General features: G+C 44.5%; 1 protein-coding gene across 1 annotated transcript in view; it reads right to left on the bottom strand.

The window, feature by feature from the left end:
• The window catches only part of FRAS1 (Fraser extracellular matrix complex subunit 1), a 680,896-nt gene that overhangs the window by 207,028 nt on the left and 459,014 nt on the right, over positions 1-14,854 (bottom strand). The window contains exon 30 of the mRNA XM_089676214.1: positions 2,153-2,306. Coding sequence (XP_089532340.1) covers positions 2,153-2,306 — 154 coding nt within the window. The remainder of the gene's footprint in view (positions 1-2,152; positions 2,307-14,854) is intronic.

The following is a 14,854-nucleotide window of genomic DNA, read 5'->3' as shown; positions in this document are numbered from 1 at the left end:
AAGCTGTATCCTTACTATCCAGCCATTGTAGACTATTTGTGGCCGAAGCAATATACACTCCTACCTCATTCCTTCTCCTTATATTGTGGCCCAAAGTAGGTGCTTACATATTGTGCAGTGACTGTACACTATTTGTGTCTATTGTCTCTGAAGTAATACACTCAAATTCCTAATTAATGATACAACCTGCCTTGTCCCTACGTTTTAAGCTGTGGCCTAACCAAGGTGTTTTTCTACTGTACAAAATATGTGGCTATACTTTCATTTATATTTCAGGATAAAACGTGCCTCTCCCTATTGTGGCTTACACAAGGGGTTAACCAACCAATGTTCAATACGTGTGGCTAATGTCTCTAAAATAATACGCTCTAATGTTTATTTCAGGATGCAACCTGTCTCGCCTCTCCCTCCTATAGTGCAGCCTAAGGAAGCTGTTTACATACTGTCCAGCCACTGTACAATGTATGTGATTACTGTTTCTCATATAATACACTTCAATTTTTATTGCAAGACAAAAACTGCCTTGTCCTTCTTAATTTTCTGCCTATTCAAGTGCTTGTATACTGTCCTGACGCTAGCAAATTCCTACCAAACACATACCATAAGTCTATTTCTTAAATATTTTGAGAATAATTAGGGATAGAGGGATGGGGAGGGGGTTTGGAGAATGTGAGGTTTTGGTTTTAAAGTGTTTTTGTGCACTCTGTTTTAACATTTTATCAAATGTTTACGACAACACAATGTGGTACTTCAAAAAAGAAGCTCACAAACTATATTTTTACAGCTTTGTTTTTTTAAAAGTACACTTTTTGTAGCTTTAAGATCTATTGTGACTGCTATTTTTACTGTTCAGTGTAGGCTGATTACTGCTAGATAACCATGCAGCTGTAGCAGTTAAAACTACCTAAAAAGCCATTTTGAGGAGATGTTGCTGTATTTAAGCCAAGCAAGAATGTAAAAGTGAAAAAAATCAATTACGCATCCAGAACTTGTGATGCCAAAATACAGTGTTGCTGATGCTCTTCATAAGAATCTTTCTGTTCTGTAACATAAAAAGCAGCTTAAGGGAATCTCCTAAGTATGTAATTTATAGGTGTGCTGTTTTTACCAAGTTGCTTGAAGTGCTCAACTCTACACGCCCTTGTTGCAAATAACTTGCCTATAAGCCTTGTAAATGACAACTGATTTTTAAGATTGCCCCCTCCCCAAACTGACTTGAAAGGGGTTTGATTTTAAGTTTGGAATTTTCTGCATTTGTGCAGGAGTCAATGAACACCCTGCAAGCTGAAAACAGGCACACTCACCCATCTCTAGTTACTAACATTTAAAGCAGTGTTTCTCAACCAAGGTTCCATGGAACCCCAGGGTTCATCCTGTGGTTGCTAGGGGTTCCTTGAACTTAGAGCAATGGTGGATTGAACTCCCACCTTCACTAATCACCATTGCAAGGGGTAATTTCCCACTGCTTCTAAACTGACCACTAATGTTAGAATGAACACTAAGTATGCTACAATACTTATTCTTATATCTAAAACTTTCTTTGACTTGTTAATCATGCTAATGTATCATGAATTGTAGACATTATTTTTTTTAGCAGGGGTTCCCCGAGAACCTGACAATTATTTCAAGGGTTCCTCAGGGGTAACAATGTTGTTGAGGCTGGTTTAAAGTATAACTAAAGGAAAAACTTATTTTAGTTTAGGTTAGAAGGATTAGAACACCTGTAAGTTTGTACTGCTGTCTGTGTCCCCGTTAGGGAGATTCAATCTCTCTATTTGTCCTGTTTACCATTATCATTAGATGTGAAAGAAAAAGAAATTCACAAATTGTGGGCTGTCCCCAAAAAAGTAATAGAGGGGAAATCTTCCAATGGGGATACTAGTTCTGGTGACTTGGGGGTTCCCAAGAGATTCGCTTAATTTGCAGGGATTTCCTCTCACTTCCTATTTTTGCTTTAGGACAGGAAGTGAAGGTAAATATCCACAATAGAACAGAGAGGGCAAAAATAAACCTTACAGGGCTTAGAGTCCTTCCTTACTCGATCCAAAATGAGAAATAGATTTTGCTTATACTTCTACCTCAAAAATACGGTATGTATGAATACACTTGAAGATCCCTGAAATCTTCCATTAACTTCACAATCAGTAGTTACCATATTTTGGGCGTTCACTTGTAATTGTGTATAAGATTTCAGAGTCAGCAGCACCAAATGCCCTAGACTGCAGCAGTCTATTTGAAATCTGAAGCATTCCTCCCTCTGGAACCCATACAGCAGAGTTTAATACAAGTTGAAGTCCTCCATTTATCTGTCAGAAAAAGAGAAAAAGAGAAATCAGTTCATCATTCACATTTAACTATGTTAACTTCGCTGATTCAGGCATTTCTACATATAAAAAATGAATTCATTAAAATGCTAATTATAATATTTTTCTGTAATCCTTGCTAATACAGCCATAGCAAGTTCCAGTAAATACATTAAAATAACTTGTAACTGTCCTTAGTACTTTCTTCTTTGTGAAAGGACAACTTTAAGCTTCAATTTATATGAATACTAATCAAAACTCAAGCTCTAAAATAAGGCTAAAGTAGATGGCGGACCTATTATTAAAATTCAGCTTCCAAGCTCTCTCACCCTGGGCTAGGATCCATGGTCTCTGCAACCAGGAGCACTGGAGGATGTTTCATATCCTTCCAGATTACAGAGTATATTGTCTTTGTCACAAAATCTTTCCTTTCCTTTCAGAATCAACATTTTCTATGGGACACTGTGCTACAAAGTACTCCCACAAATGTGTGCCATTGATTGCAAACACGATTTGTTCATTTGCACACACAAAAAAGTATTTTTATTAAAAAAATAATTTGAGACCATGTTGCAAAAATGAATACACCCCAAAGAAAGTCTTAGGAGCAAACTACAGTGGGGATCGAAAGTTTGGGCACCCCAGCTAAAAATTTGTATTAATGTGCATAAAGAAGCCAAGGAAAGATGGAAAAATCTCCAAAAGGCATCAAATTACAGATTAGACATTCCTATATTATGTCAACAAAAGTTAGATTTTATTTCCATCATTTACACTTTCAAAATAACAGAAAACAAAAAAATGGCATCTGCAAAAGTTTGGGCACCCTGCAGAGTTAATATCTTGTACTGCCCCCTTTGGCAAGTATCACAGCTTGTAAACGCTTTTTGTAGCCAGCCAAGAGTCTTTCAATTCTTGTTTGAGGTATCTTTGCCCATTCTTCCTTACAAAAGTCTTCCAGTTCTTTGAGATTTCTGGGCTGTCTGTCACGCACTGCTCTTTTAAGGTCTATCCATAGATTTTCAATTATGTTGAGGTCAGGAGATTGTGAAGGCCATGGCAAAACCTTCAGTTTACGCCTCTTGAAGTAATCCCCCGTGGATTTCGAGGTGTATTTAGGATCATTATCCATTTGTAGAAGACATCCTCTCTTTAACTTCAGCTTTTTCACAGATGGCATCAAGTTACCATCCAAATTTGCTGAAATTTTATTGAATCCATTTTTCCTTCTACTCGTGAGATGTTCCCTGTGCCACTGGCTGCAACACAACCCCAAAGCATGATTGATCCAACCCCATGCTTAACCGCTTGCCGCCCTGCCACTGTGTATATACGTGTGCAGGGCAGCAGTGGAGCGCAAAACCACGTTTAAAAACGGGTTCCGCGCTCCCGACACTTTCGCCGGCAGGGGGCGCGCGCGCGCGCTCCCGCCGACCCGCGGGTGACACTATTTGATCCAGGAGGGATCAATCATTAGATTTCAGCCAGTGATTTCTGGCTGAAATCACATGATCGGTCCCTGTCCTATCCTGTCCTGTGTTGACATACACAGGGCAGGATATGATGTCATTCTTATCTGCCTGGACACAGTCCGTTCCAGACAGAGAAGAAGACATCCAAAAAGTGAGTACACAAGCACTACACTACAGTTAGAACACTCTAGGACACATTTAACCCCCTGATCGCCCCCCCCCCCCCCTCCAGTTAACCCTTCACTGCCCTGTCACCAGTGTTACTGATCAGTGAAGCGATTTTTACTGATCAGTGTCGCTGGCGACTTCCGATAGAGTTAGCGCCCCTCCCAGATAGCGCCAGATTGCCCGCCAGTACACCAGTAATCCCGTTTAACCCCTAGATCGCCCCCCCCTCCAGTTAACCCCTTCACTGCCCTGTCACCCAGTGTCACTGATCAGTGAACCAATTTTTACTGATCACTGTATCAGTGTCGCTGGCGACTTCCGATAATGTTAGCGCCCCTCCCAGATAGCGCCAGTTTGCCCGCCAGTACACCAGTAATCCCGTTTAACCCCTTGATCGCCCCCCCCCCCTCCAGTTAACCCCTTCACTGCCCTGTCACCCAGTGTCACTGATCAGTGAACCAATTTTTACAGATCACTGTATCAGTGTCGCTGGCGACTTCCGATAGAGTTAGCGCCCCTCCCAGATAGCGCCAGATTGCCCGCCAGTACACCAGTAATCCCGTTTAACCCCTTGATCGCCCCCCCCCCCCAGTTAAACCCTTCACTGCCCTGTCACCCAGTGTCACTGATCAGTGAACCAATTTTTACTGATCACTGTATCAGTGTCGCTGGCGACTTCCGATAGAGTTAGCGCCCCTCCCAGATAGCGCCAGTTTGCCCGCCAGTACACCAGTAATCCCGTTTAACCCCTTTAACGCCCCCCCCCCAGTTAACCCCTGCACTGCCCTGTCACCAGTGTCACTGATCAGTGAACCAATTTTTACTGATCACTGTATCAGTGTCGCTGGCGACTTCCGATAGAGTTAGCGCCCCTCCCAGATAGCGCCAGATTGCCCGCCAGTACACCAGTAATCCCGTTTAACCCCTTGATCATCCCCCCCCTCCAGTTAACCCCTTCACTGCCCTGTCACCAGTGTCACTGATCAGTGAACCAATTTTTACTGATCACTGTATCAGTGTCGCTGGCGACTTCCGATAGAGTTAGCGCCCCTCCCAGATAGCGCCAGTTTGCCCGCCAGTACACCAGTAATCCCGTTTAATCCCTTGATCGCCCCCCCCCCAGTTAACCCCTGCACTGCCCTGTCACCAGTGTCACTGATCAGTGAACCAATTTTTACTGATCACTGTATCAGTGTCGCTGGCGACTTCCGATAGAGTTAGCGCCCCTCCCAGATAGCGCCAGCTTGCCCGCCAGTACACCAGTAATCCCGTTTAACCCCTTGATCGCCCCCCCCCAGTTAACCCCTTCACTGCCCTGTCACCAGTGTCACTGATCAGTGAACCAATTTTTACTGATCACTGTATCAGTGTCGCTGGCGACTTCCGATAGTGTTAGTGCCCCTCCCAGATAGGGCCAGTTTGCCCGCCAGTACACCAGTAATCCCGTTTAACCCCTTGATCACCCCCCCCCCCCCAGTTAACCCCTTCACTGCCCTGTCACCAGTGTCACTGATCAGTGAACCAATTTTTACTGATCACTGTATCAGTGTCGCTGGCGACTTCCGATAGTGTTAGCGCCCCTCCCAGATAGCGCCAGATTGCCCGCCAGTACACCAGTAATCCCGTTTAACCCCTTGATCACCCCCCCTCCAGTTAACCCCTTCACTGCCCTGTCACCAGTGTCACTGATCAGTGAACCAATTTTTACTGATCACTGTATCAGTGTCGCTGGCGACTTCCGATAGTGTTAGCGCCCCTCCCAGATAGCGCCAGTTTGCCCGCTAGTGCACCAGAAATCCCATTTAACCCCTTGATCGCCCCCCCCCCCAGTTAACCCCTTCACTGCCCTGTCACCAGTGTCATTGATTACAGTGAACAGATTTTTACTGATCACTGTATTAGTGTCACTGGTGACTTCCGATAGTGTTAGCGCCCCTCCTAGATAGCGCCAGTTTGCCCGCTAATGCACGGGATTTTTTTTACCAAAAACATGTAGCAGAATACATTTTGGCTTAAATTTATGACTAACTTTGAGTTTACGATATATTTTTTATAGCTGAAAGTAGAAAATATTGTTTTTTTTCAAAATTTTTGTGGTTTTTTTGTTTATAGCGCAAAAAATAAAAAGCGCACAGGTGATCAAATACCACCAAAAGAAAGCTCTATTTGTGTGAAAAAAAGGACGTAATTTTCGTTTGGGTGCAGCATTGCATGACCGCGCAATTATCATTTGAGTTAGTGCAGCGCTGTATAGAAAAAAAAGGCATAAATTACAGTATCTATACCATAGTTTGTAGACGCTATAACTTTCACACAAAGCAATCAATATACACTTATTGGGATTTTTTTTACCAAAAACATGTAGCAGAATACATTTTGGCTTAAATTTATGACTAACTTTGAGTTTACGATATATTTTTTATAGCTGAAAGTAGAAAATATTGTTTTTTTTCAAAATTTTTGTGGTTTTTTTGTTTATAGCGCAAAAAATAAAAAGCGCACAGGTGAACAAATACCACCAAAAGAAAGCTCTATTTGTGTGAAAAAAAGGACGTAATTTTCGTTTGGGTGCAGCATTGCATGACCGCGCAATTATCATTTGAGTTAGTGCAGCGCTGTATAGCAAAAAAAGGCATAAATTACAGTATCTATACCATAGTTTGTAGACCCTATAACTTTCACACAAAGCAATCAATATACACTTATTGGGATTTTTTTTACCAAAAACATGTAGCAGAATACATTTTGGCTTAAATTTATGACTAACTTTGAGTTTACGATATATTTTTTATAGCTAAAAGTAGAAAATATTGTTTTTTTTCAAAATTTTTGTGGTTTTTTTGTTTATAGCGCAAAAAATAAAAAGCGCACAGGTGATGAAATACCACCAAAAGAAAGCTCTATTTGTGTGAAAAAAAGGACGTAAATTTAGTTTGGGTACAGCATTGCATGACCGTGCAATTATCATTTGAATTAGTGCAGCGCTGTATAGCAAAAAAAGGCATAAATTACAGCATCTATACGATAGTTTGTAGACGCTATAACTTTCACACAAAGCAATCAATATACACTTATTGGGATTTTTTTTACCAAAAACATGTAGCAGAATACATTTTGGCTTAAATTTATGACTAACTTTGAGTTTACGATATATTTTTTATAGCTGAAAGTAGAAAATATTGTTTTTTTTCAAAATTTTCGTGGTTTTTTTGTTTATAGCGCAAAAAATAAAAAGCGCACAGGTGATCAAATACCACCAAAAGAAAGCTCTATTTGTGTGAAAAAAGGACGTAAATTTTGTTTGGGTATAGCATTGCATGACCGCGCAATTATCATTTGAATTAGTGCAGCGCCAAACAGCAAAAAAAGGCCTGGTCATTAAGGGGGGTAAATCCTCTGGGGCTCAAGTGGTTAACAGTTGGACAGAGGTTCCCTGTTATTTCCCTGTTGACATCTATAAACCTTTGAGACCAGAACCTAAGTTGCTGACTTGTTTTTAAGTGTGCATACTTTTGGGCTATTAGTCTTGTCTTTATGTATCTATATATCTATATGAGTCCAATTCCAATTACAGCATGACATAACTACAGGATATAAAATGCAACAATTACTGTATATTTTTGGTACCAAAAGAGCTTTAATTAAAGGATTGACAAGACATGGGATTTTGAGAGATACATACAATGGCCGAGGAAAAAGTATCCAGTTGCATAGCATGAATAATGACCCGTGCAAGGGTCTACGTAACAGACACTGTGACAAACGAGATGCCTGACCCTTGTCCTTCTCACCAACTCGTGACAAAGGACCAGCCAATCTCACACCACGCTGTCACTTGCGTAACAATGCCACTCTGTTTCACCCTGCACAAAGATTTTCCAGCTCACAGGACAACAATCTATGTGCCAGCAACCTGAGAGCGATTATCACTGGGAAAGGTTATTTATGCAATTAACCCTTCAAACTCCAAACTGCCACCAGACAGCTTTGGGACTATCAACCCTTCACAATGTTAGCAAGAAGAAATGTTAATAATAAATGACTGTAACACACACTGTCACCACAGAGAGGTATATTCAGAGGATTATGATATACAGTACTACTCTTCAAGAGACAGGGATTCTTTAGTTTGCATTAGAAGCCTTAGAGATCATTTTAACTTTTCAAAATAGGGTTTATTAATGAAAAGGTCAAATGGTGCAATTAAAATATTTACAGAAAGGGATGTTACAAATAAATATAGAGAACAATAAAGCAACAGAGAAATAAAAGAAAGGAGTTAAGAAGGTCGAATACTTGCAAAGTCCTTGGTTTTAGCAGAGTACTATAGTCCGAGCAAAAACATTGCCGTGGCTCTTTTGGGTGTTCCTTGGTTGAATGAGAGATTTAACAAGTCCTGTCAGTCCCTTTTCTGTGATATCAAGGGGGTGTGTACAGAGACCAACTAACCAATAATCCGGTTTAAGGGATGGGTGCTGGGAGGTCACTACGTTTACGACCAATTCCCAAATACTGTTTTACACTTGTCACAATCCACCTGGCAGTGTCTCTATCGGTCCACAGCACGGATTTCCTCAGGGCGCGAGGTCTAAGTCCCAATCTGCTTATTCACCACGGCCCCTGATGGTGGGGATGGACTTGGAGCAGACTGAGACCAGGTCGCGACCCCTGAGTACGTTCGACAGTGGTAGAGAGCACCGTCAGAGGAGTGCAGGGTAAGGAGTCTGCTGTGAAGAGGCTGGTAGACCTGGTAACCAGGGACGATCCCTGAGGGATGGATGGATTGTCTGGGTGGTTGGAAGCGTAGTCAGGCGGGCCAGGTCAGCAACGTGTGGGCAGCGAGGTACCGGAGGAGAAGGCAGAGAATGGTCGAGGTCACAAGCCGGGTTCAGTAACTAGCGGAGAGCGCGGTACAAGGGGTCAGGCAGAAGGATGGTCAGGCAAGCCAGGGGTTAAGCAGGATACAATCAGCAGGGTCAGGTACAAGCAGAGGTCAGCAACGGAGTAACACAGGATCAGGTATCAGGAACAGAGCACAAAAGACCAAACGGCAATTGACATACCTCTATTCCCATTTAAATAGCCCGCCCTGCGCTGTCATTGGTGCCAGGCGCGTGTCCGCGTTCGCGAGTGTGCATGCGCGGCCATCACGATCGCCCGGGTCCCGCTGATTCGAAACGCATCGGTGTCCTGCGCATGCGCCGCCCGGCGTATTGTGGCAGGGACACCGATCCCTGACATTGCCTCCCCCCCCATGGGCAGCCACCGGATGCCCAACTGTCTTCTCCTGTGTGGGTGATTACGAAAAAACTCCTGGATCAGTCTAGGGGCATGAACGTTCTGGGCAGGTTCCCACGAGTTTTCCTCCGGGCCATAACCTTTCCATTTAATAAGGAATTGGGTCTGGCCTCTCCTTTTCCTGCAATCTAGAACTGTTTCCACCTCAAATTCCTCCTCCCCATCAATGTTTATGGCCTCCGGAGGTCTAGATCTCCGGTTCGGGAATGGATCCGGTGCCGCGGGTTTCAACAAGGACACATGAAACACTGGGTGTATTCTGAAGGATTCGGGGAGTATGAGTTCGTATGCCACCTCGTTGATTTTCCGTCTCACCTTAATTGGACCCATGAATTTTGGTCCTAATTTCCTTGATGGGCAAGACATTTTCAAATTTGTTGTGGCCAGCCAGACCTGGTCCCCTGGGTGCAGAACAAGTTTGCCCCTCCTTCTTTTATCGAAGGCCCTCTTACTATCTTCCTGAGCCTTTGTGATCGCCTCCTGAAGCACCTTGTTATTTATTGAAAAGAATTGTAACAGATCCTGTGTAGCCGGTACTGGACTCTCAGGAAGAGAGTCAGGTAGAAACGTAGGGTGGAATCCGTAGTTGGCAAAGAACGGGGATTGCTGAGTAGCGGAGTGACTCGCATTGTTATAAGCGAATTCAGCCTGTGGTAAGAGAGTCAGCCAATCATCCTGGAGGAATGAAGTGTAGCATCGGAGATACTGCTCCAGGGTCTGGTTTGTACGTTCCGTCTGCCCGTTGGTCTGCGGGTGGTATGCTGATGATAATGACAGTTTGATTCCCAGAGTCTCGCATAGTGCTCTCCAGAATTTAGAGGTAAACTGAACTCCTCTGTCTGAGATGATGTCCTTCGGAATCCCATGAAGTCTTACTACTTCCTTTATAAAGACTTGTGCTGTCTCGGTAGCTGATGGTGTACCTTTCAGGGGCAGAAAATGGGCCATTTTAGACAGGCGGTCCACCACCACAAAAATGGCGTTATGGTCTTGGGATGGTGGGAGCTCCACAATGAAATTGATGGAGATCATCTCCCATGGTCTCTTAGGTATGGGTAAAGGTCGTAGCAGACCCCAGGCCTTGCTTCTGGAAGGCTTGTTTCTCTGGCAAACCGCACAGTCCTTACATACGCTGCACAATCCTTAGTCATGCTGGGCCACCCGAACGTACGTTGCAGCAGTTCCAATGTCTTCCGTACCCCAAAGTGGCCCGCCAGAGGATGATCATGACAGTGACCCAAAACTGCGGTGCAGGACTCTTTGGGTACCATGATCCGTCCCTCCTTCCACCAAAGTCCTTCCTTATTCTGTAGCGATACTCCTGGTGGGTTCGACATTCCGACGGATGCATCCTGTATTTGGGACCGTAGCTTGGTCTGTAACGCGAGGAAATTCCCAGAAGACAGGATGGTGTCTGGTTTATGGGGTTCCTCAGGGTCTTCAAACATACGCGAGAGGGCGTCAGGTTTAGTGTTCTTTGATCCAGGCCTATACGTTATGTGGAACACAAATCTAGAGAAAAAGAGTGCCCACCTAGCCTGACGTGGTCTTAAGCGTTTTGCCGTCCTCAGGTATTCCAAATTCTTATGGTCCATGAAGATCAGAATTGGATGCAGAGCCCCCTCCAGTAAGTACCTCCATTCCTCTAAAGCTGCCTTGATGGCCAGAAGTTCCCGGTCTCCAATATCATAGTTCCTCTCTGCAGACAACAGTTTTCTGGAGAAAAATGCCACGGGGTGCATCAATTCCTTGACGCCCTTCCTTTGGGATATCACAGCTCCTACTGCATTTTCGGATGCGTCCATTTCCAGAATGTAAGGTAGTGACGAGTCCGAATGGCTCAATATGGGGGCTTCAGTGAATAGCCTCTTCAAGGATTCAAAGGCTATCTGTGCTTCAGGTGTCCACCGAAAACGTACTCCTTGTTTGGTGAGTTGGGTGATGGGGGATACAAGGCCGGAGAAGCCCTTGATAAATTTTCTATAGAAATTGGCAAAGCGAATGAATCGCTGCACACCCTTCTTGTCCACCAGCACCAGCCATTCCAGAATCACAAAGATCTTTTGGGGGTCCATGGCGACCCCAGTGGTGGAAATGATAAGCCCCAAGAAAGAAATGCTTTCTTGCTCAAAACTACACTTTTCTGCTTTTGCATATAGCCCATGTAGACGGAGCCGTTCTAGCACCTTTCTAACGTGGCCCCTATGCTCTTCTAGGGACGCAGAGAAAATTAAGATGTCATCTAGATAGATGACCACAAAGATATCCAGAAAGTCTCGGAACACATCATTAATGAAATGCTGAAAGGTTGCTGGGGCATTGCACAAACCAAAAGGCATTACCAGACATTCAAAATGTCCGAACCTCGTCCGGAAGGCAGTTTTCCACTCGTCTCCCTCCCAAATGCGGACCAAATTATAGGCCCCCCTTAGATCCAATTTAGTAAAAATGGACGCTGTCCTAAGCCTCTGGAATAATTCTGGTACCAAGGGCAATGGGTAGCGGTTCTTTACCGTGATCTTTTTGAGTTCCCTGTAGTCCACGCAGGATCTCAGGGATTTGTCCTTCTTCTCAATGAAGAAGATTCCCACCACGGCCGGGGACGTGGAGGGACGAATGAACCCCTTCTGCAGATTCTCCTCAATATACTCTTTGAGTACCCCCAATTCTCTTTCTGATAAGGGAAAAATTCACCCAAAGGGTACCTCAGATCCCGGGAGCAGGTCAATCGGACAGTCATAGGGCCTATGTGGGGGAAGGTTATCCGCTCCTCGTTTGCTAAACACGTCTAGAAAGCTGCGGTAGGCCGGGGGAATCAGTTTCGTCAATTCTGTGTCAGTGTCTAAGCATAACAGGGAGCGTGGAATCAAAGATGCCGGGAGAGCGCAGTTCTCCTGACAGTATGGAGAGCTGAATTGGAGCGTTCTGGTTTTCCAACTAATCTGGGGATCGTGTGCCCGTAGCCAAGGAAGCCCCAGAATAATTGGAAACAAAGGGGATGCAATGGCATCCAAACGAAGGAACTCTTGGTGGTGCCCTGCCACTGTGACACAGAGAGGTGGGGTTTCTTGGTCTACCACTCCTGATTTGATTCGAGACCCGTCAGCCAGGAAGATGTTCAATCCACATTCTTTGGATTGTAGGGGAATCTGATATTGTTTCGCAAACCCTAGATCAATAAAGCAGCTACAGGCCCCGGAATCAACGATGGCTGTCGCTGATATGGACCTCCCGGGAAGCTGGAACGAGACAGTTACTGCTAAGTAACTAGAACTATTAATGTCAGTGGAAGATGTGGCAGAAAAAACAGATGAACACTTACCCCATTTTGCTGGGCAAGAACGAACCATGTGTCCCGCTTCCCCACAGTACAGGCATAGATTGTGGACCCGACGTCTCTGGCGTTCCTCGGGCGTTAATGAGGGACGGGTTAACCCTACTTGCATAGGTTCGGGTGCGTCCACTGTCTCTGGGTAGCGGTTCACAGTAGGCAAGGTGGTCTGCACTGGCACACGGGGCAAAACCCATGTAGGCCTCTGACTCTGGCCGGATCTTTCCATCCTGCGTTCCCGCAACTGCCGATCAATTTGGATGGCCAGAGTGATGAGTTCTTCCAATCCAATATGGCTGGTATGCCTACCCTGGCTAGTTCGTCCTTCAGAGGCTCAGATAAACCAATGCGGAACTGGTGGCACAGGGCCGCGTCGTTCCACTGCGTGTCTCCCATCCAGCGCCTGAACTCTGCCGCATACTCCTCAGCCGCTCTACGACCCTGCCTGAGTGTTTGTAGGGCCGATTCGGGCGAGGCTGTTCGCTGTGGGTCATCGTAGAGGAGTGCCATTGATTCAAAGAAGGCTGAAACCGACTCCAGCTGTGGTTGATGGGTCTCCAGTAACCGGTGAGCCCAAGCCTGGGGTTCGTCCTGTAGCAACGAGATGATAAACCCCACCTTCACAGGTTCTGTGGAAAATGTCCGCGGCTGCAGTTTAAAGTAAAGTTGGCAGGCATTGCGGAAGGCCCTGAACTTTGTGCGGTTCCCATTGAACCGTTCTGGTGTGGGTACCCGGGGTTCCGGTAAGGGCATAGAGGCCGCGGCTCCGGCAGGAAGTTCCGGAAGACTCTCAACCGACGAGGAAACACCCGAATCTTGGGGTGCCGGAGCGGACGCGGTCTGGATCCGTCCCTCCCAAGTGGGTATACCCCTCCTGCAGAGTCTTTACTGCCTGGGTTAGTGCCGCCAGGTGCTGGCATATGTCCTCCAACGGGGATGGTCCTCTTCCAGACTCCGACATCTGGACGTTTGGTACTGTCACGATCCGCCTGGCGGTGTCTCTATCGGTCCACAGCACGGATTTCCTCAGGGCGTGGGGTCTAAGTCCCAATCTGCTTATTCACTAGGGCCCCTGATGGTGGGGATGGACTTGGAGCAGACTGAGACCAGGTCGCGACCCCTGAGTAAGTCCGACTCCATTGGGTACAATAGGTAAGTAGAGATTCAGCTATACGATTACGAATTGACAAATAAATGTGAGAGAGTACCTTTACTCGTAGCAGACGCCTTGCAAAGGGACTCAAATCCTATAAGTGTTTTAGGGGAATCAAGGTTACACACAAAGGGGTCAATAAACTGGCGCAATTGAAGTACCCAAACAATTACCGTATATTTTTAAGCTGTGTTAGATGCCCTAGCCCTATACTTTGTAATACTGATCTACACTAAAACAAACAGCAATGCACTGGGGTACCTGACAGTTATGAACAGAAACAAAGGATATTTCCATCATCATAACTGATGCTATTACAAGTTTCTATTACCGTTGCAGTAAACAATATAGTGTAGAACGCATGGATTGATTATCCTGTATGTTCATTTCTAAAATCCTGATAGATTGCTTCAGTGCATCTGAGCTTAACCCAGTAACAGTATCTATAAATGTGAAACATAAACACTCTGCAAGAACACCATCGAATATACAGTGCTCTGTCCAGATTTTTCTCAAGTGACACACTCATAAACCTTCATTAAACCATTATCAACTGAAAGTACTCTTCAAGTTCACTGAGTATAAATCCAATTTCTTTCAAGTAGTCACAATCCATGCCATGGTTTAAGATTATATTATTAAGGAAAAGTATGCCTGGAATAAACGAAAAGTTTTTACTTTTATCCATTAAAACGTGCCTCTGGGAAATATGGAACATAAATACTACAGATGAATCATTTCAGCACTTCATTAGTCATATCATAAACTGTATTTTTTTTTACTTTGTAAAGATTTTATGTCTTTTTTTTTTAAAGCATAGATATATGGGAGCTGCCATTACTGACTTATTTATGAAGGTGCATCCTCTAGTGTGGTCATCCTTATCCTTGCTTCACTGCTGCATCACTCACTAAACACGTGCACATCAGGTGCCAGTACTCATGTGAAGTTGCCATGATAAGGATAACAATGCTGTAGTACACACCTTCAAAAGCCTGTCAACAAAAGTACCAGCCAAAATTTAAATGTCTCCTGTATCTAAAGCAAAGAATACAGTAAATGGAAAATTAAAGTATATTAAAATTAGTACAGTTAGACTATTGAATGCACATGGAACTGAACTCTGGAA

Source organism: Staurois parvus, unplaced genomic scaffold (assembly GCF_062004578.1).
Source record: "Staurois parvus isolate SC_StPar_1 unplaced genomic scaffold, SC_StPar_1.0 ptg000013l, whole genome shotgun sequence".
Lineage (NCBI taxonomy): Eukaryota > Metazoa > Chordata > Amphibia > Anura > Ranidae > Staurois > Staurois parvus.
This window is presented reverse-complemented; position numbering and strand designations above follow the sequence as displayed.